The sequence below is a fragment of the Amblyraja radiata genome, chromosome 5 (assembly GCF_010909765.2).
Source record: "Amblyraja radiata isolate CabotCenter1 chromosome 5, sAmbRad1.1.pri, whole genome shotgun sequence".
Lineage (NCBI taxonomy): Eukaryota > Metazoa > Chordata > Chondrichthyes > Rajiformes > Rajidae > Amblyraja > Amblyraja radiata.
Window position 1 is genome coordinate 86,295,366 of NC_045960.1, and position 20,211 is coordinate 86,315,576.

The 20,211-nt window shown below is 38.5% G+C and overlaps 1 protein-coding gene across 9 annotated transcripts in view; it reads left to right on the top strand.

The window, feature by feature from the left end:
* myt1l (myelin transcription factor 1 like) overlaps window positions 1-20,211 on the top strand; it is a 438,397-nt gene that overhangs the window by 336,614 nt on the left and 81,572 nt on the right. For all 9 annotated transcript variants that reach the window (XM_033021668.1, XM_033021673.1, XM_033021674.1 and 6 more), the window contains one exon: window positions 17,124-17,372. In XM_033021668.1, coding sequence (XP_032877559.1) covers window positions 17,124-17,372 — 249 coding nt within the window. The remainder of the gene's footprint in view (window positions 1-17,123; window positions 17,373-20,211) is intronic.

A 20,211-nucleotide genomic window follows, 5' to 3' on the forward strand; every position in this document is an offset into this window, starting at 1 on the left:
AATTGTCGGCTTCCAGAATATCCTAGATTCAAACCCACAAGTTAGCAAAACAGTGGCGCAGCTGTAGAGCTACTGCCTTAATGCCCCTGTCCCACTTAGGATACCTGAACGGAAACCTCTGGAGACTTTGTGCATCACCCAAGGTTTCCGTGCTGTTCCCGGAGGTTTTTGTCAGTCTCCCTAATGGTCGAAAGTGGTTTCCGCTTCTTCTATGTTCCGGCGATTATTTCAAAAAATTCAAAACCGGCCGCGACTAAAAATAGGTAGCTGTTTTCAAAATCGGTAATTTTTTAGTCGAAGCCGGTTGCGATGCTAGTTGAAGGTGGTCGCCGGAGGTAAGACCTTCCACTACCTGCAACCTCCAGCAACCACTTTCGACCATTAGGGAGACTGACAAAAACCTCCGGGAACCGCACGGAAACCTTGGGTGGGGCGCAAAGTCTCCAGAGGTTTCCGTTCAGGTTTCCTAAGTGGGACAGGGGCATAAGTGGGGCAGGGGCATTATAGCACAAGAGACCCGGGTTCGACACTGACTATATGTACTATCTGTATGGAGATTGTACGTTCTCCCCGTGACCATGTGGGTTTTCACTGACATCTCCGGTTTCCTCCCACACTCCAAAGACGGAAAGGTTTGTAGGTTAATTGGCTTTGGTAAAAATGTAAACATTTAAAATTGTCCCTTGTGTGTGTAGGATAGTGTTAATGTGCGGGGATCGCTGGTCGGTGTGCACTCAGTGGGTTGAAGGGCCTGTTTCCGCGCTGCATCTCTAAACTAAACTAAACTGCAAATGCTATGCTGCCATTTCAGAGTGGCTGGATGGGAAAGTAAAAACCATTGGCTGTTAGCTTAGTGGCTAATGTTAGGAAAATGCTGAATTGTATTATTAAGAACTGCTAGTCAGACACTTTGAAAGTCATTGGATGATTACGGAATCACAGAGATTACAGCATGGAAAAAAAGCATTTGATCATTTTAATGTATACCACCACTATTGAACTAATCCCATTCCTGCAGCCACTCCTTATATGTAATTCTTTATTTTGAAACAATTAATCAGTTCCTTTTAAATGCTACACTTGAATATGTCTCCATTACCAATCCTGGCATTGCATTCTACATCCCAACCACTTACTGCATTAAAAATTCCAACGTTGTTGTTGAATCCAGCTAAATCAATTTTGTTTTATGATCGTGAAATTATGTTTGACAAGTTTGTTTGAGGAGATAATGAGTAGAGTGGGAAAAGAAACAAATGTAGTGTATTTAAATTTTCAAAAACTCTGCATTAAGGTGCAACATAAAAAAACAAGTGCTGAATTAAGAACCAATGGTTGTGCGGTGGGGGTGGGGATGGGGGGTGATTGGTAGAGGGAAATATTAGCATGGTTAGTGGGTTGGCTAAATGACAGAAATAAGAAGTTTGTTAGATTGGTCATTTTCAAGTTCACAATCTGTTACTTTCAGGAATCTGTGCAGGGGCTCACCATCAGCATTAGTAATTTACATAGTGGTTCTGAGCGTATTATCTATCTAAAGGGCATGTCCCACTTTCGCGACTTAATTCATGACCTCTGCCGAGTTTGCCCTTGACTCATACTCGCAGCATGGTCGTCACGAGGTCATAGGAGGTCGTAGATAGGTCGTAGCAAGCCGTGATGCTAGTCGTAGGTACTCGTGGCATCAAGTAGGTTGGGCCGTTTTTCTAGCAGGATGAAAAATGTCCATGAGTAATAAAGGTTGTGAATTAGGTCGGGAAAGTGGGACAGGCCCTTTAGGGTACTGATTATACTATGAGAGGTGGGAAACCAAATTAGGAGGAGTTCATGTAAATCTAAAATATGAGTGTAGCATGGAGAAATGTAAGTAGACTAAGAAGAGTAGAAAGCATAAATAATGTGAGTCATTGTTAGGTTTAGGGACATATGACAATAAATCACATCTTGACTCATGATCAGTAAATGCCTTTCAAAGAGTCCCTTTGGAGTCCTTTGAAGGCAGTGGAGGCCAATTCTCTAGATGCTTTCAAGAGAGAGTTAGATATAGCTCTTAAAGATAGTGGAGTCAAGAGATATGGGGAGAAGGCAGGAACGGGGTACTGATTGTGGATGATCAGCCATGATCACATTGAATGGCAGTGCTGGCTCGAAGGGCCGAAGGGCCAAATGGCCTACTCCTGCACCTATTGTCCATTGTTTATTATCCTTGGTGACCTCTCAAAAGAAAGTCAATATTAGCATTCAGATCACCATAAAGATAAATGTTTATTGGCCTCTATTGCTATTGCAATGGAGTGTGGAAGTAGGAAAGTCTGGTTGCAACTTTAAGGATTTGATGAAACCATGCCTTGTGTATGGATCAGTTTTGGGCTCATCTAAGGAATAATATACTTGCATTGGTGGTATTGCAGGGAAGATTCACAACTTCACTTCCAGGTATAAAGAAGTATCTTTTAAGGAAAGCTTTGGAAATATATTCAGAGTGAGGTTTCTGGGAATGTGAAAGATTATTGGAAAATAAGGAGAGGAAAATGGCACTGATGGAATTGCACTGCTGGGAGGTGATTGAATCAAGTGGGCCATTTGGCCTTCAATGCAATTATAATTACTAAGAAGAGGACATGCTTCATTTAGTTTTGAGGAATACAATGTGATGTTACTGCAAAACATACAAGAATGCAGGGTAAATGTTGAGACAATATTTTCTCTAGTGCAAAAATGCAGAACTAGTGAGCATTGCCCCAGGATATGAAGATGCCCAGACAGAGACAGACAAAGAGGAATTTATTCTCTAAAATGATTATAGATCTCTGGCATTCTCTACCTCAGAAATATTTGAATTATTTAAGACATGATACATATACTGTATATATATTTGGGAATGGAGGAATCAAGTTTTATAAGGACTAACCAAGAAAGTAAATTTGAGATCAACGATCCTATCTGCCATGATCTTACTGCATAGCTGGGCAGTCTGAAGGATTTATCCCATTCCAGTCTCTTGTGCTCTTTACAGTATTGAATTGGAAGAGATTTCTGCTAATTTAGTTTTGGATGTTGAGCATACAATTTGACAATTAAAGCAGTTGAGGGTCAAAGGAAATGGGTGTCATCAACTTACATTGGAAATAAAGAGGCTGCTTACAGATGTTGCCGTTACACCACATGTGGCCAGGAAAGCGGGGAGCAAAGTTAGATCATTGGACAGGTGACTATTATGCACCAGCTATAGTTATCTTTATTATTTATCATTACCATTATTTTACATTACTATTATTATTTAGCATTCAAAACTGTTTCCTCTCATATTTTTATCAATTTTCTGAATTGGTCTTCTGTGAAGGTTAGATGTAACTTAACCTAAAGAATGTTCTTCAGAAGTCTGAAGTAGGTCTGAAGAAGGGTTTCGGCCCCAAACGTTGCCTATCTCCTTCGCTCCATAGATGCTGCTGCACCCGCTGAGTTTCTCCAGTATTTTTGTGTACCATGTAATTTAACCTGCTTGGAAACCAGGTTAGAGAATCTGGCACAGTCGTGGCACAGTGGCGCAGTTGTAGATTTGCTGCCTTATAGTGCCAGAGACCCAGGTTCAATCCTGTCTACAGGTGTTCTCTGTACAGAGTTTGCACATTCTCCGTGACCTGCATGGGTTTCCTTAAAGTGCTTCAGTTTCCTCCCACATTCCAAAGACATGCAGGTGTGTTGGCTAATTGTCTTCTGTAAATTGTCCCTAGTGTGTGGGATAGAAATAGTGTCCGGGGTTCACCTGTCAGCACGGACACGATGGGCTGAAGGGCCTGTTTCCGTGCTGAATCTCTAAAATAAAAAGAACCATGCTGCCATTTATTTGCCTATTTAATCTTTAAGCACAATGAGACACTGGGTTTTGATATGTTAATAAGTCTTCAACTTGTTTTTTCACATCCATCTTTGCTTTCCCAGTGGGATCCACATTTAATCAACACAGCCATGACAAATGGGTATCCATAATTACTAGAGGCTTTGGAAAGATTATTAGTTCAGAACCCTTCTTGGAGACTGTGTGTGCAATTTGTGCACCTTCAGGATTTTTAATGTTCTTATTATTCAGATTTCTTCTTCACAGTCAGTGGTTAGCTGGTTTCAAATATCACTGGGTGAGATTATCCTGGAGAGGAGCCAGAAGCCAGAGTCATTGTCTGCAGTTCACCCATTATCTGCAGTTCATCTATTAATTGAGCTGGAGTCAGAGGAATTATGTTGTTGGCTCTCAGTACCCTGGAGCCTAGCAGTGAGGTTAGGATTTTGGTAGGGCCACGGTTGACCAAGCAGAGGCCCCACCTCCAAAGCAATCCAACACCATTGACAGTGGTGTTGTGAAAGCTGCTATTAGCATAGAATCATAGAAAATATACGCAGGAGTAGGCCATTCAGCCCTTCGAGCCAGCACAGACATTCAATATGACCATGGCTGATCATCCAAAATCAGTACCCCATTCCTGCTTTCTCCCCATATCCCACGTAGTATTGAACTTAATGGGTGTTAAATGTCTCCATGGTTTTGATATATTTAAGAATAATTTAAAATGAAGTTAAATTAAACAGATAACAGAATAAAAAGACAGAGAAATGACAGCACATTTCCCAAAGCTGATTTCCAGGAGATTTGAACTAACCTATACCTGTCAGAAAATTAAGAATAGTGAGGACAAAATTAAAACAAAAACTTTTTTGAATTAACATTTGATGTCAAATAAACTATCATGCATCATTTATAATATTAAATAAAAATAAAATATTTTAGAAATTCAAAAATATTAAATATATATATATTTTTTTAATTTATTGTTTTTCTCTGTCTATTGAATGTCAAAGGTCTTGTACCGATAGGGCAATGGCTGAGCAAGTCTGGGTCCTGCCCTGTCCCTCAGCAGACTGATAGATTTTATCTTCCAAAGCTGTCAGTGCATCTGAGGCTTCCCTATTTCACAGTGCATGATCAAAGCCACCAGTTCAACTCTGCAGTGGATGATCCATTCTTGTGAATATTGAAGGAAATCTAAATCACATATACTTTTTTGGTGGAGGATGATAAAAAAATGTAATGGAGTGATGCATGGTTGCAGTATGGATGTTCTGCAATCACAGGTCCACTTGTGTTCTGGTTTACCTGGCGGACTCGGATGCTTGGGCTGTCTACACAGGGTTGTGGAGAGCTAACAAACTTAAATTCAATGATCAAAAAATAAACCTGGAATTAAAAACAGTGCAACAATAAAGTTCACAATGTTGGACAAAAATCAACTGCTTCTCAGATAGTCTTCTGATAATGACATTTGTTTTTGTCCAATTTCACCTGTACACGCTTTCTGACATGTAAGCCCAAGAAGTTCAGGAGCTGTTTGTAGATGCACAATAAATCCTGTGAATAATTATAGAAAGAAACCTATTCCACTAAGTCTGCACTTACACCCCAAATTGAGCATCCATTAAACTCTAAAAGCCAGGGTTAGGTTAAAAGAGCTGCAATTATATTCTCCAAAGTGATATCCAAACAAATCCATCCGCAGACATTGTCCCGTAATAGCTGTGAAGACATCCACAAAACCGTGTAAGCCTTCAGAGTGCCTAAACTGTGACTGAAAACATTACAAATAATAATCTGCAGTACAGAGATGTATAATTCCAGAGATGGATAGCTGGTAGTGAAAAGGATTTTCACTGTACCTCGGTACACATAACAATAAACTAAAGTAAACTGATTTAGTTTACCTATTAATGTCCTTCTTCTTCCTTCTTATCTCCTTCTTCCATAAACTATCAACAGCACCCAGAGGGAGCTCTCACAGGCCCAACATTCACATAAGTATTGCTTTAGATACTTCATTCTATCTTCCATTTCAGAATCAGACGGGATTCAATTTTATCTTTTTCCAATCATAAGTACATTTTAAACAAACTGCTGGAGAACCCAACTGTCAGATAGCATCTGTGGCAGGAAATGAACGTGCAATATTTCAGGTTGAGATGCTTCTTCAGTCTCCACAGATGCTGCCTGACCTGCTCAATTCTTCCAGCAGTTTGTTTTCTGCTCAAGATTCCAGAATCTTCAGTTTCTTGTGTCTCCAGAAGTAATTTTTAGATTTGTTAAACCCTATCAGTTAATCATTGCTCACTTTCCATCAGATAGAAACATAGAAACATAGAAAATAAGTGCAGGAGTAGGCCATTCGGCCCTTCGAACCAGCACCACCATTCAATATGTTCATGGCTGATCATCCAACTCAGTATCCTGTACCTGCCTTCTCTCCATACACCCTGATCCCTTTAGCCACAAGGGCAACTAACTCCCTCTTAAATGTAGCCAATGAACTGGCCTCAACTAGATTCTGTGGCAGAGAATTCCACAGATTCACCACTCTCTGTGTAAATTTTTTTTTCTCATCTCAGTCCTAAAAGATTTCCCCCTTATCCTTAAACTGTGACCCCTTGTTCTGGACTTCCCCAACATCGGGAACAATCTTCCTGCATCCAGCCTGTCCAACCCCTTAAGAATTTTGTATGTTTCTATAAGATCCCCCCTCAATCTTCTAAATTCTAGCGAGTACAAGCCGAGTCTATCCAGTCTTTCTTCATATGAAAGTCCTGACATCCCAGGAATCAGTCTGGTGAACCTTCTCTGTACTCCCTCGATGGCAAGAATGTCCTTCCTCAGATGTATTAATGTTTTCAATGAAAAGCAGCTGCTTATAGGATATGTAGAAAATAAAGTGCTTTCATTTGAGTTTTGATCATTTAGTTGATTTAATTACTTTCAGTTGTTCCATAATGTTTATTTTTTTTTTAAATTAAAAATGCAATATGTTTAAAGTATTTTTAATATTTAAAATTGTTTGGTTATTTGTAATATTTGCTGATATCGCAGATATGTGCAAATCACATTAATGGTTTTGACAGCTCGTGGGCTAGAGGGTATGATTTAGTTGTCCCTCCAACCATTACCAGAGAGGAGTCTGTAAAGTATGCTTGGAGGGCCCTTTTCTGGCTGCCTTTGCAGCAAGAAACTGCTTCCCAGAACATTGCACATGGGGGCTCATGCCACATAAGAGCTGGATCAAGGACAAGCAACTGGTGCACAGAAGGTCTTTGCAAGTAAGATATCCACATACATTTGTAAACCAGTTGAAGATGAGCATATTGTGTTTCATACCTATCAGGTAATGGAATGCTTGGATATATCTGAGTATATACCACAATAAACTAAACTAAGCTAAACTACAGCCTGGCTAAAACATTATGATAGTTTATTGCCTGGTACATAGTTTGCCCCTTCTAATGAGCCATTATCATGCAGGTATCAGAAAAAGACCATGTGCGGTAAAGACAAGAACAAAAGTGTTTTGAAAGGTCATGATGCTGGTCTGGAATACCCACTGGCCAGCTCTCACAGATGGCCTTCATTTAGTGAACATTTTGGACTGCATTAAGTATACAATGTCACTCTCCTGTGACCTCCACCAGTATTTGGAAATGATGCCTGAATAATTTGAGCACTTAGTCATAATCATTGATTCATTCAGCACGGAAACAGGCCCTTTGACCAAACCTGTCCTTGCCAACCAAGATGCCTCATCTATGCAAGTCCCACCTGCCCATTTGTCTCATATCCCTCTAAACCTTCCCTGTTTGTGTACCTGTCCAAATGTCCTTTAAGTGCTGTTATAGTACCCCTTGGAATAGGAGGTGTTGCACTTTGGGAGGTTGAATGTAAGGGGAAAGTATACATTTAATGACAAACCCTTAACAGTATCGATGTGCAGAGGTATCTTGGAGTCCAAGTTCATAGCTCACTGAAGGTGGCAGCACAAGTAGATAGTGCAGTAAAGAGGCATATGGTATGCTTGCCTTCATTGCTAGGGGTATTGAGTATGAGAGTCAGAAAGTCATCATGCAGCTCTATTTGAGTAGACTACATTTGGATTATTGTGCGCAGTTTTGGTCGCCTCATTACAGGAAAGACGTGGAGACTTTGGAGAGGATGCAGAGGAGGTTTACCAGAATGCTACCTGGATTAGATGGTTTTAGCAACAGCAAGAGATTGGATCGTTTTCTCTGGAATGTTGGAAGTTATGGGGAAAGTTGATAGAAGTAGAAAAGATGATGAGAGGCATCGATGGGGTATATGGTCAGAACCTTTTTCCCAGGGTGGAAATGTCCAACATTAGAAGGCATAGCTATAAGGTGAGAGGGGGGAAGTTTACTGGAGATAATAATAATAATAATAACTTTATTTATAAAGCACTTTAAACAACTACAGTTGCCACAGAGCGTTTTTTTTACAGAGAGTAGTGGGGGCCTGGAACTCATTGCGTGGGGTGGTGGTGGAAGCAGATACAATAGTGACACTTAAGAGACTTTTAGATAGGCACATGAAGTGAAGGGAATAGAGGGATGTTGATCACATACAGGTGGATGAGATCGGTTTAACTTGGCACCACGTGTAGCACAAACATTGTGGGCCAAAAGGCCCGTTCCTGTGCTGTACTGGTCTATGTTCAATGTTCTAGGGCTAGTCATTCTGTGTTTTTTTGGGTATCTACTCCAAGCATGGACAGTGATTCAAGACAATTCGACAAAGGGTTATTTTGAATGTACTATATTGAACAGAGATGGTGTTACACTCTGTCCTATTACTTTAAACAACACTGTGAAGACATTAAAGTGTCCTTTCATCACCCTATGACACCCACTGGTGAGACAGGCTCAAGCAGCATGCAGATTACAAAGTCAAACTACAATTGATTATGGAACTACTTCTTATATTTCCTGCATCATGCTGTTGGCATCTCCTGCAGTCATTATATATCTTGCATGAGGGCTCCTCAGATTCATTGTTCTGTTAGAATTTCTATGATCATATCTGGAAAACGGGCCATTCATTGGCACGCTGGATTGTTGATGTTCAAATTTGCAAACCAGTTGGATTCTTCTCCTAAAACCATTCCCAAACGACCATTTTGGGTTGTCACAGAGTTTTAAATCTGCATTGATAGTCTTCCAGCCACAAATATGGCATTGAATTGTGCAAAATGGAGAAAACTATGGAATTAGGTGTGGGTTTGCACTCAATAGATCAGGGTATTCCAGTTCCTCGTCCAATTCTATTCTAATATGATTTTAAGTACACGAGCAACAGCAATGGAATAGCCAGCTGAGTAATGTTCAACAACTGGCTTAAAATGTGTCTGTTATCATTCCCAGCATTAATAACTGCCTATTGCCCTCAATCTAAATGTATACCAGTATAAATGGTATGTTTGGTACACAAAATTGCTGGGGAAACTCAGCGGGTGCAGCAGCATCTATGGAGCGAAGGAAATAGGCGACGTTTCGGGCCGAAACCCTTCTTCAGGTATTATGATTTCCAGCCTTTGCTTTTCCATTGCAAGGGAATGGAATTATCTGAACTGAATAAACATAAATGGTATGTTTATTCAGTTCAGATAATTCCATTCCCTTGCAATGGAAAAGTAAAGGCTGGAAATCATAATAATCACACAAGATACTGGAAGTACTCAGCAGATCAGGCATCATCCATGAAAAAAGAAAGTACTCAACTTTTCAGGATCCTTCATCAATCTGTACGATAATTGTTGCTCTCTTCACAAATGCTGTCAAACCTGCTGAACATTTCTAGTATTTTCTTACTTTAGGTTGCTTGCACATAGGTTCCACACATTTTAGGTTCCACACATAGACTGGGAAACACATTCTGTAAATGGGCTGGATGGTTTGGAGTTTGTAAAATGTGTGCAGGATAGTTTTTTGCAACAATACATGGAGGTACCTACTAGAGGAGGGGCAGTGCTGGACCTCCTGTTAGGAAATGAGACGGGACAGGTGGCGGAGGTATGCGTTGGGGAGCACTTCGGGTCCAGTGATCACAATACCATTAGTTTCAATATAATTATGGAGAAGGTCAGAACTGGATCTAGGGTTGAGATTTTTGATTGGAGAAAGGCTAACTTTGATGAGATGCGAGATGATTTAAAAGGAGTGGACTGGGACATTTTGTTTTATGGGAAAGATGTAGAAGAGAAATGGTGGACATTTAAAGGGGAAATTTTAAGAGTACAGAATCTTTATGTTCCTGTTCGGTTGAAAGGAAACAGTAAAAATTGGAAAGAGCCCTGGTTTTCAAGGGAAATTGGACATCTTGTTCGGAAAAAAGAGGGAGATCTACAATAATTATAGGCAGCATGAAGTAAATGAGGTGCTTGTGGAGTATAAGGAATGTAAAAAGAATCTTAAGAAAGAAATTAGAAAAGCTAAAAGAAGATATGAGGTTGCTTTGGCAAGTAAGGTGAAAGTAAATCCAAAGGGTTTCTACAGCTATATTAATAGCAAAAGGATAACGAGGGATAAAATTGGTCCATTGGAGAAACAGAGTGGGCAGCTATCTGCAGAGCCAAAAGAGATGGGGGAGATATTGAACAATGTATTTTCTTCAGTATTCACCAAGGAGAAGGATATTGAATTATGTGAGGTAAGGGAAACGAGTAGAGTAGGTATGGATACTATGAGTTTCAAAGTAAAAGAAGTACTGACACTTTTGAAAAATATAAAAGTGGATAAGTCTCCAGGTCCTGACAGGATATTCCCTAGGACATTGAGGGAAGTTAGTGTAGAAATAGCCGGGGCTATGACAGAAATATTTCAAATGTCATTAGAAACGGGAATAGTCCCCGAGGATTGGCGTACTGCGCATGTTGTTCCATTGTTTAAAAAGGGTTCTAAGAGTAAACCTAGCAATTATAGACCTGTTAGTTTGACTTCAGTGGTGGGCAAATTAATGGAAAAGATACTTAGAGATAATATATATAAGCATCTGGATAAACAGGGTCTGATTAGGAACAGTCAACATGGATTTGTGCCTGGAAGGTCATGTTTGACTAATCTTCTTGAATTTTTTGAAGAGGTTACTAGGGAAATTGACGAGGGTAAAGCAGTGGATGTTGCCTATATGGACTTTAGCAAGGCCTTTGACAAGGTTCCTCATGGAAGGTTGGTTAAGAAGGTTAAACTGTTGGGTATAAATGCAGGAATAGCAAGATGGATTCAGCAGTGGCTGAATGGGAGAAGCCAGAGGGTAATGGTGGATGGCTGTTTGTCGGGTTGGAGGCAGGTGACTAGTGGGGTGCCTCAGGGATCTGTGTTGGGTCCTTTGTTGTTTGTCATGTACATCAATGATCTGGATGAAGAGGTGGTAAATTGGATTAGTAAGTATGCAGATGATACCAAGATAGGGGGTGTTGTGGATAATGAAGAGGATTTCCAAAGTCTACAGAGTGATTTAGGCCATTTGGAAAAATGGGCTGAAAGATGGCAGATGGAGTTTAATGCTGATAAATGTGAGGTGTTACACCTTGGCAGGACAAATCAAAATAGGACGTACATGATAAATGGTAGGGAATTGAAGAATACAGTTAAACAGAGGGATCTGGGAATAACCGTGCATAGTTCCTTGAAGGTGGAATCTCATATAGATAGGGTGGTAAAGAAAGCTTTTGGTATGCTAGCCTTTATAAATCAGAGCATTGAGTATAGAAGCTGGGATGTAATGTTAAAATTGTACAAGGCATTGGTGAGACCAAATCTGGAGTATGGTGTACAATTTTGGTCGCCCAATTATAGGAAGGATGTCAACAAAATAGAGAGAGTACAGAGGAGATTTACTAGAATGTTGCCTGGGTTTCAACAACTAAGTTACAGAGATAGGTTGAATAAGTTAGGTCTTTATTCTCTGGAGCGCAGAAGGTTAAGGGGGGACTTGATAGAGGTCTTTAAAATGATGAGAGGGATAGACAGAGTTGATGTGATCAAGCTTTTCCCTTTGAGAATAGGGAAGATTCAAACAAGAGAACATGACTTCAGAATTAAGGGACAGAAGTTTAGGGGTAACATGAGGGGGAACTTCTTTACTCAGAGAGTGGTAGCGGTGTGGAATGAGCTTCCAGTGGAAGTGGTGGCGGCAGGTTCGTTGGTATCATTTAAGAATAAATTGGATAGGCATATGGATGAGAAGGGAATGGAGGGTTATGGTATGAGTGCAGGCAGGTGGGACTAAGGGAAACAAAATTGTTCGGCACATACTTGTAGGGCCGAGATGGCCTGTTTCCGTGCTGTAATTGTTATATGGTTATATGGTTATATGGTTATATGGTTATGTGCTCAATTAATTATGCAAGTCATTGCCCATAGAGATGACATCTGTTCCAAAGTTAAACATAAACATTTCACATATATCATAGCAAGGCAGCAGAATGTTTGTTTTAATTCTTTACATCTATTGCCTTTGAAATGGGTCACAGTCTAAAAGCCATGATTATGATAAATTGACCATTTTAATATCCCAGCTGGCAGTATACTACTGCAAGAAAGTATGAATTTCACAGGGGCTGGTTTTGTAAAAGGGTTGGAGATAAATAAGAATGAATCATCAAAAGAACTAGAAATATAAGATAGACAAAAATGCTGGAGAAACTCAACGGGTGAGACAGCATCTATGGAGCGAAGGAAATAGGCAGCGTTTCAGGTCGAAACCCTTCTTCAGATTGAAAAAGGGTTTCGACCCGAAACGTTGCATATTTCCTTCGCTCCATAGATGCTGCCTCACCCGCTGAGTATCTCCAGCATTTTTGTCTACCTTCGATTTTCCAGCATCTGCAGTTCCTTCTTAAACAGAAATATAAGATACATTTCAGTAAAAATGAATAAAGTGAAAGTTTTGGAGTGAAGAGGAATAGAAACAAGCAATAGGAAGTTAATAATGGAATTAGAGGGGTCTATAGAACATGAACCTAGATTTACAAACAAGAAGGAAAATAGGGAAATGAATTAAGAACTCGGTGTTTTTGAGAAAGAATGTATAAGGACATTTTTTAGAAGAGGCCTAACCAGGCAATTTTTAAAATATTAAAAGAAAACTTGGTAACATGTGGAGTTGTATCAAGTGTTTTATGCATTTACAAGATCTTTGAAGATAGTTTTAAATTGGCATTCCAAATAATAATAGGAATAGTCTGAATAATTGTTTAACAAAGAACAGCTTTAGTCACCAATCTTTCCAGTAGATTTCCCACACCTGAACTGAATTTCAAATAACTTAAGTTGTTTGTGCTTTTAATTATGGCCTGTCAGATTAAAGCCATTGAAAACACCAAGTATTTTGAGGTTTATGTTACTTTGCATCTTTCCCATAATTAAAATTTGTGTCCGGTAGTATGTGCTGGAATAATACAATGGTAGTATTCTATGTTGTAAATTTAGTTCTATCAGCTTCAATGGCATCTAATTTGGGAGGTAGAAAGCAGAATTCTTGAATGACTGTATATGTGCACTTGGTACAAGATGCTGAGCACAAAGTTTGCAAAGTTCCAAGTGCAATTCTGATCTGTGATATTCATTTCATCTGAAGTCATCATTATGGTCGTTCAGTGGCCAAACTCGCCAAGTGTAGTATTTCAATCTGGCTACATTTAAAATATATGAAGAGAATTAAGGCAAGATGCCCCAGAGCAATTGGAACAAGGATCAGGAGAGAAAATCCACAGGGAGAAAGGAGGAAATTAAACGATCTATACAATTGGAATTATCAAGAAGCAAAACCTAGTAAACTTGATTGGAGTAAATGTATGCAATCCTTGCACAATTTCGGAAAACTTGATATTAATCATGCTTTCCTGACCCAATTTCTCTTTTGAGCAGACTACTGTCTAAATTGGCGAATTTATTTTGTATCCCCATTTTGCTGTCATTTTATCCACATTGTCACTTGTTTTCAGTCTTGAAACCTTCTCCTCCTTGTTTCTCTTCTGCAAAACACAATTCACCTTACCAGCTTTAACCTTATCCCCATTTCCATTCTAACTATCTCTGAATTCATTCATAATGCCAATCCAAAACATGCAGCCTTAACCCTACTTAACGTCCTGATTTCTTGCCACAGTCTTTTTTCTTAATGCATGTCATGTATTCAATGTCAGGTGAATGATCTTTGTTATTATGGGTGCAGTCACTTCATATTCTGTTAGGAAAACATTTTTCAGGTTTCAGTTTTTTTTTCTGTGAAATTTAATTACTTTTAATGAGTGGACAGAGCGCTTTGTAATATGCCAAGTAGACCACCCAAAGTTGTCTGTCCAAGGACAATGCCTAGATCATCAATTTGCAGCCCATTGGTGGAAGAATTAACTAGAAACTGTCAAAGAACTGAATTGCTATGAGTTCATCTATTCATACTTAATGGTCTCCTACAAACTAATATCAGACAAGGTAGACGCCACTGATTGAGGAACAGAGAAGCTATCAGTGAAGATATCAGTTATTTTATTGACTGATACAGTTCATGTTAACATAAATGTTCACGAGAGAGGGCAACCAGTATCATCTGCCCCCTGCAACATGTCTTCAGGGAATGTACCATGACATCTGGATTCTATAGCACATATTGTAGAAAAAGTTATGTTTGGGTAATAATATTGCATCTGTCAAGGGAGAAGTCTGAATCGACTGTTAGCCTTGATCATCCCCAAAGTCAGTTTAGCCAAGGGAGGTGAATTATGTATCAGTTCTGCGCAACATTGATGACTCTAAATTGCTTCAAGTTAGATAAACTGCTGGCAGGCCTTGGCTAATTTGTTGCTCCCTGATTGTAATATTGCCCACGATACCAAATAAGCATAAGGTAATAAATTACATCTTTCAGAGACTCTGGAGGGTGGATATTGTGCTAGCTGGAAACGCTGCTTTGTTCACCAAAAGCTGCTTATCTGTCTATAATGTAACTACAAACAATTTAAAATGTAACATTATGAGTTTTGGTAGACCTGCAAATGCTATATTTTTAGTAACTGTAAAATGATACATTATTCATTAATCCCTGCACCCACATTGCCCGGCAACTTTTGATATTTGAATTTTTGCCCCCGGAGCAAAACTACCATAATTTACAACAAGATCATATATTTCTTTCCAGAAATCAAATATAGAAAGTATGTTTCTTTTCTTTCAAAATTGGGGAAGAGATTTTTATTGCTCTTTTTTAAACTGTTTTATGCCTGCTGAGGAAATATTGAAAGTTATAAAGAAGTAATAAAGAAAAGATTAGGTAGAATAAATGCAATAAAAATGATCTTCCTACCACTACTATACCTATTTCAGTCTATTTGGTATATATACCAATTTTTTTTTTTTAAATTAGACTCTAATATTACTAATTATATTTGGGACTATAGATCACATAGAATCACAAAAAAACACTTATGTAAACTAAAAGAGGTCGGGGGACTTTCACTCCCGAATTTTATGTATTATTACTGGGCAGTGCATATTAAGAATATGATTTATTGGTTGGATAGTTCTACCCAACAGACAGAATGGATAAAAATGGAGAAGGAGGATTGCCATCCTTGTAATATAGGAACGATCCTCTTCTCCCCCAAAAAACTGAATAACACAATATATAAGAAGAACCCAATTATATATGGTACAATAAGAATTTGGAAACAAATAAAATTATCTTTAAAATTAAGAAATCTATCATTGTTAATGCCAGTAGCGAATAACCCTTTATTTAAACCATATTTAAACCTTTATTTAAACATATAACCAATGGGAAAGTCTCAGAATTAGAAGGATTGGGGATATGTACGAAATGGGAAACCTACTATCATTCCAACAATTACAATTAAAATTTAAATTGAAAGACAACCAATATTTTAAATATCTTCAGATTTGCGATTTCATGAAAAAAAATATATACAAGGATATCAAAAAATAATCTCTGAAGTATTGGAAGAAGCAATGAATATTGAAGCTGACTCACAAAAATTAATATCATATTTATATAATAGTATTCTAAATATAGACCTACCATCGACAGAGGTACTTAGAGAAGAGTGGGAACGGGAACTAATGATAACAATCACGAAGGTTACATGGGAAAAATACTTGATATATATTCACAAATGTTCAATTAATGTAAGACATAATCTAATTCAATTTAAAATTGTACATAGATTATATTATTCAAAAACAAGATTGAACAAATTTTATCCAAATATATCCGCCACTTGTGATAAATGTCTAGCCCAAAATGTAACTATAACACACTCCTTAGTTTCCTGCATAAAACTTTATAGATTTTGGAATGATATTTTTGAAATATTTACAAAATTATTCAAGACAAGAATGGAACCTAATACTGAAATGATTATATTTGGCGTAATGGAAGATGGGAATAAATTGAACACATCTCAAAATCTATTCTTTAACTATGGTTTAATAATAGCAAAAAAATTAATACTTAAATTTTGGAAGGGTACATCAATACCAACGCTTAAAATGTGGATTGCAAGTATGTTGGACACCGCTCATCTTGAGGAAGTGCGATTCCTCCTAATGGATCAATCAGACCAATTCATAACGAGTTGGTCTCCATTCGTCGTTTTTTTGGAATCATATGGTGCAACACAATTGTAAAAAATAACTGTTTCAGGACTGGACGAGGGTTGGTCAAGATTATAAATAATGATCACCTTTTTTTATCTTATTTTTTATTTTTTTTTCTTCTATTTTCTCATTCTCAACTTTCTTCATTTACTCGTTTTCTTTCTTCACACACTATATATTTCACATCTTTCTATCCTTTACTATCTAACTTCTTTTTCTTATTCTAATCTTTTTTCAATGTAACAAAAAAAAAGAAGTTGTACATAAAATGTATTATGAAAATATATATTAGGCACTTTGGTGCCATGTGATTGTACTTCTAATAAAATTAAAAAAAAAAGAAAAAAAAAAAGAAAAGATTGGATACCATTTGAAAGTAGTGCTGACCTATTGTATGAATCTTACCAAGGTGCAAGAGCACTTCAAGGTTTCAAATCCGTCATTCTCTTGAGAGTGTTTTCCCTTAGCTTGGAGGGAACTTAGCATTATTCATAACACTGCAAAACCGATGAGGAATTTAAAGTAATGCATAAAACTAAAGTTAATTTAAAACCAGACCAAGTAGAGAGAGATTACAGCATTACTGGTATGCAGTGCAAAGTCAGTTAAAAGGGATGATCTTTATTATGCAGAATCCTGAGATCGAGGTGGATGAGAATGGAACCCTAGATCTGAGCATGAACAAACAGAGGCACAGGGATGGCAGCTGTGGCAGCAGTAGCAGCACTGGCCTGCTGACTCCATTAGAGCCAATGTCCCCACAGCGACAGAACATGATGGTCAACAAGTGCTATGCAATGAACGAGAGTGATTGCTGGGACTTCCCGGTAGACTACACCAAAATGAAACCTGGGACAATGGATGAGGACGACCCCAAAGAGGTACATGTGATAGGCCAATTTAAAATAAAATAAGCATTAGACAAACTGCCTGAGGTTTATTGGTTATGCATATTCCTGGTGTGCAAAAATAGAATTAAGTGTTTTTCCATCACTTGCAAAGGATTTTGATGCATTTTGACATTCCTTTTTTCCCCTGTTACTTTTCTTTCAAACTCGTCATCCAGGGATCATTATTGATGAAGCAGCCCAGAGGAACCTAAATGCACAAATTAACATAAGCAAAAAAGTGAAGGTGAAATACCTTGCTTTAATGATATAAGCTGATGATGTTTCACACTCTTTGCACATGGAATTACCATGTTCTCCAATCCAGCCCTCAGACAATATAATAGAAAGAAAAAGTTGCTGAAGGTTGGGGAGCTGGGAAAGAAATACACAATGTACAATTAATCATAAGAATTTTTAATTGTTTTATTTTTTATTAAATTAACCTTTAATGGAGCGGTCCCACCTGACACTTGACTGAATATGACATTTTGTCTTTGCTTGTTAACTTATATTCTGGTTAATAATGTACTGTGAGAGAGTGGTCCCAGATGTGTTATGTTTGTGCTTAAGCCGGTATATTTATATTTGCCATCGATGGTAGAGCAATAGCTGCTTTTCTCACTGCCCAGATATTTTTTAATTGCTTTTCAGCAGCTACAAACATAATTCATATCCCAGAAATCAAAAGAGAAGGATCAAAAAACATCTGAGGCAAACAATAGCCATTAATGTTTTGGATGTGACACTTCAATTCTGTCAGAAAAGCTTAAGCTCAAGTCATCTCCCTTTTTATTTATCAGCTGTTGATTACTTGCTGTTTATTTTCAACATGACCTCCACTTACTTCAGGTTCCAGCATTTGCAGATTTTCCTTTTATCTCATACCACAGGGAATGTGTGTGGTAGGCAAGCCACAACATTTGAAATAACGGTAAATGGCTGCCCAAATGCATCTGCTGTTACTTCCAGCAGAGTTGGTCTGAACAATGAAAATAAATTATCAATAGCAAAGAATTCAAATTGCATTGTTTCAGACAAAATTTAGATTTACACCCCGTTCCATACTCTGGATATCCCTGATATAGGTCTTCATTATGTCTCTGGAGTGGGACAGAGGAATGCAGGTAACGACATATTTATGATGGATCTTCTCCCATTAGGCAGTTATTTGAAGACCTGGATATCTTGCTTCCACTTCTGTTCTGTAGTTGATGATGAGGCCAATGTGGGTCCCACAGACTGTGCCATTGGGTGAGGTAGGAAATATTTGACAGCGCACGCTTGTGGTTAGCCGAGAAGTAGTACATTCCTTCCTCCATTAATGTTGGGATTCTGTGTGCTTCTGGCGAAGTGACTCAGGTTCTCAGCAACCCCCCAGGTGTTTCCTGTCCCATTTGGTTAGCAATGGGCCAGGTGACTAAGTTGCCCTTTTTATTCAAGGAGGTTTGAATTATTGCCTGTGTTTTCCAGTGCCTTCCTGGTAATCTGCTGCTACGATGGAGTGTGGGATGGGAATCTGGTGACAGGCAGGCAAACAATGTGGCCTGTGGATTAGAGTTGACTGAGTGCAATTAGGGTCTCAGTGTTGGAGATATTGGCCTGGGGGAGGATGCTGATTCCAGTAGATTAGGAGGATTTTGCGGAGATGTGATTTGAGACTGTGCCAGTCTTGTCAGGTAATGTCTTTTGCAGAACTAGTAAGGTTCACGCTAGAGGAGCTGTGGAGATGTGGAGATCTCTTTCTGTTCGGATATAAGTTTTAATGGTCTCCACCAGACTTCAATGGTCACCCAGCAGCCATGTACCTGAGCTGAAAAATGTAAACCCAATTATCTGCATTATAGGTTCCTTGCTTTGTGTGGCCAGTTTGCTAATCAGCCTGAGGCTGGGCATTCAAATCTGGAAACTTCCCTCAACTTCATGAAGCTGTGTGATGTTATGTGGAAAAATGATTTTCATGAGTAAATGTGAGTTGTTCCACTATCCTCTAACCTTCCCTTTATTTTTAACAATGTGAAAGATAACAATCCTGGTACAAGCAAAGATTCTGAATCATAGGAAATGTATGATCTAGACAGTGGCCATTCAGCCCAGAGTGTCTGTGCCAGTCAAGTAGAGCTACTCAACCTGATACCCCCATTTCAGCAACAGATCCATTGTCCTGCAGGTCAGCTCTTCCAGAAGTAAATGGGATGAGGTTTTCTGTTCTATCAACCCTTTGGCAATGAGACCCAAACCCTGACCCACTCTGCGTAAGAAAAAAAAACCTTTGACTCCCTTCTCACATTTCAAACAATTATTTTAAACCTGCAGTCCCTGATCTTTAACCCCTTTACTAAGGAAAATATGTCCTTCTTATTAATTGTATACCAGGATTTTATGCATCTCGATTCTCTATCTTCCTCCATGTCTGTTCCAGAGAAACAACCCTAACTTAACCGATCATTCCTCACAGCTATAATTTTCCATTCCTGGCAACAGCCTCACAAATCTCTTCTGTATACTCTCCAATACAGTCACATCTTTCCTGCAATGCAGTTAACAGAACTGCACTCAGTACCCAAACTGATATTCAACTACACCAAGAGAATATACAAGATGTGAATTACAATTTCAATAAGGACTGTTTCGTAGATATAATGCAGGCGTGGGGTAGTGGACATTATGTAAGCACAGACCTACACAATTATTATTCTGTAGCTTGTTGGGAACATCAGTGTTCGTAATAGACACATAATTATCATAATTACATTAGTTCTTTCGCTAGCAAAATTTCATTTGTCGAAATCCAGAATGATGTTCATTTCATTGTGACACAATGTGACCTCTA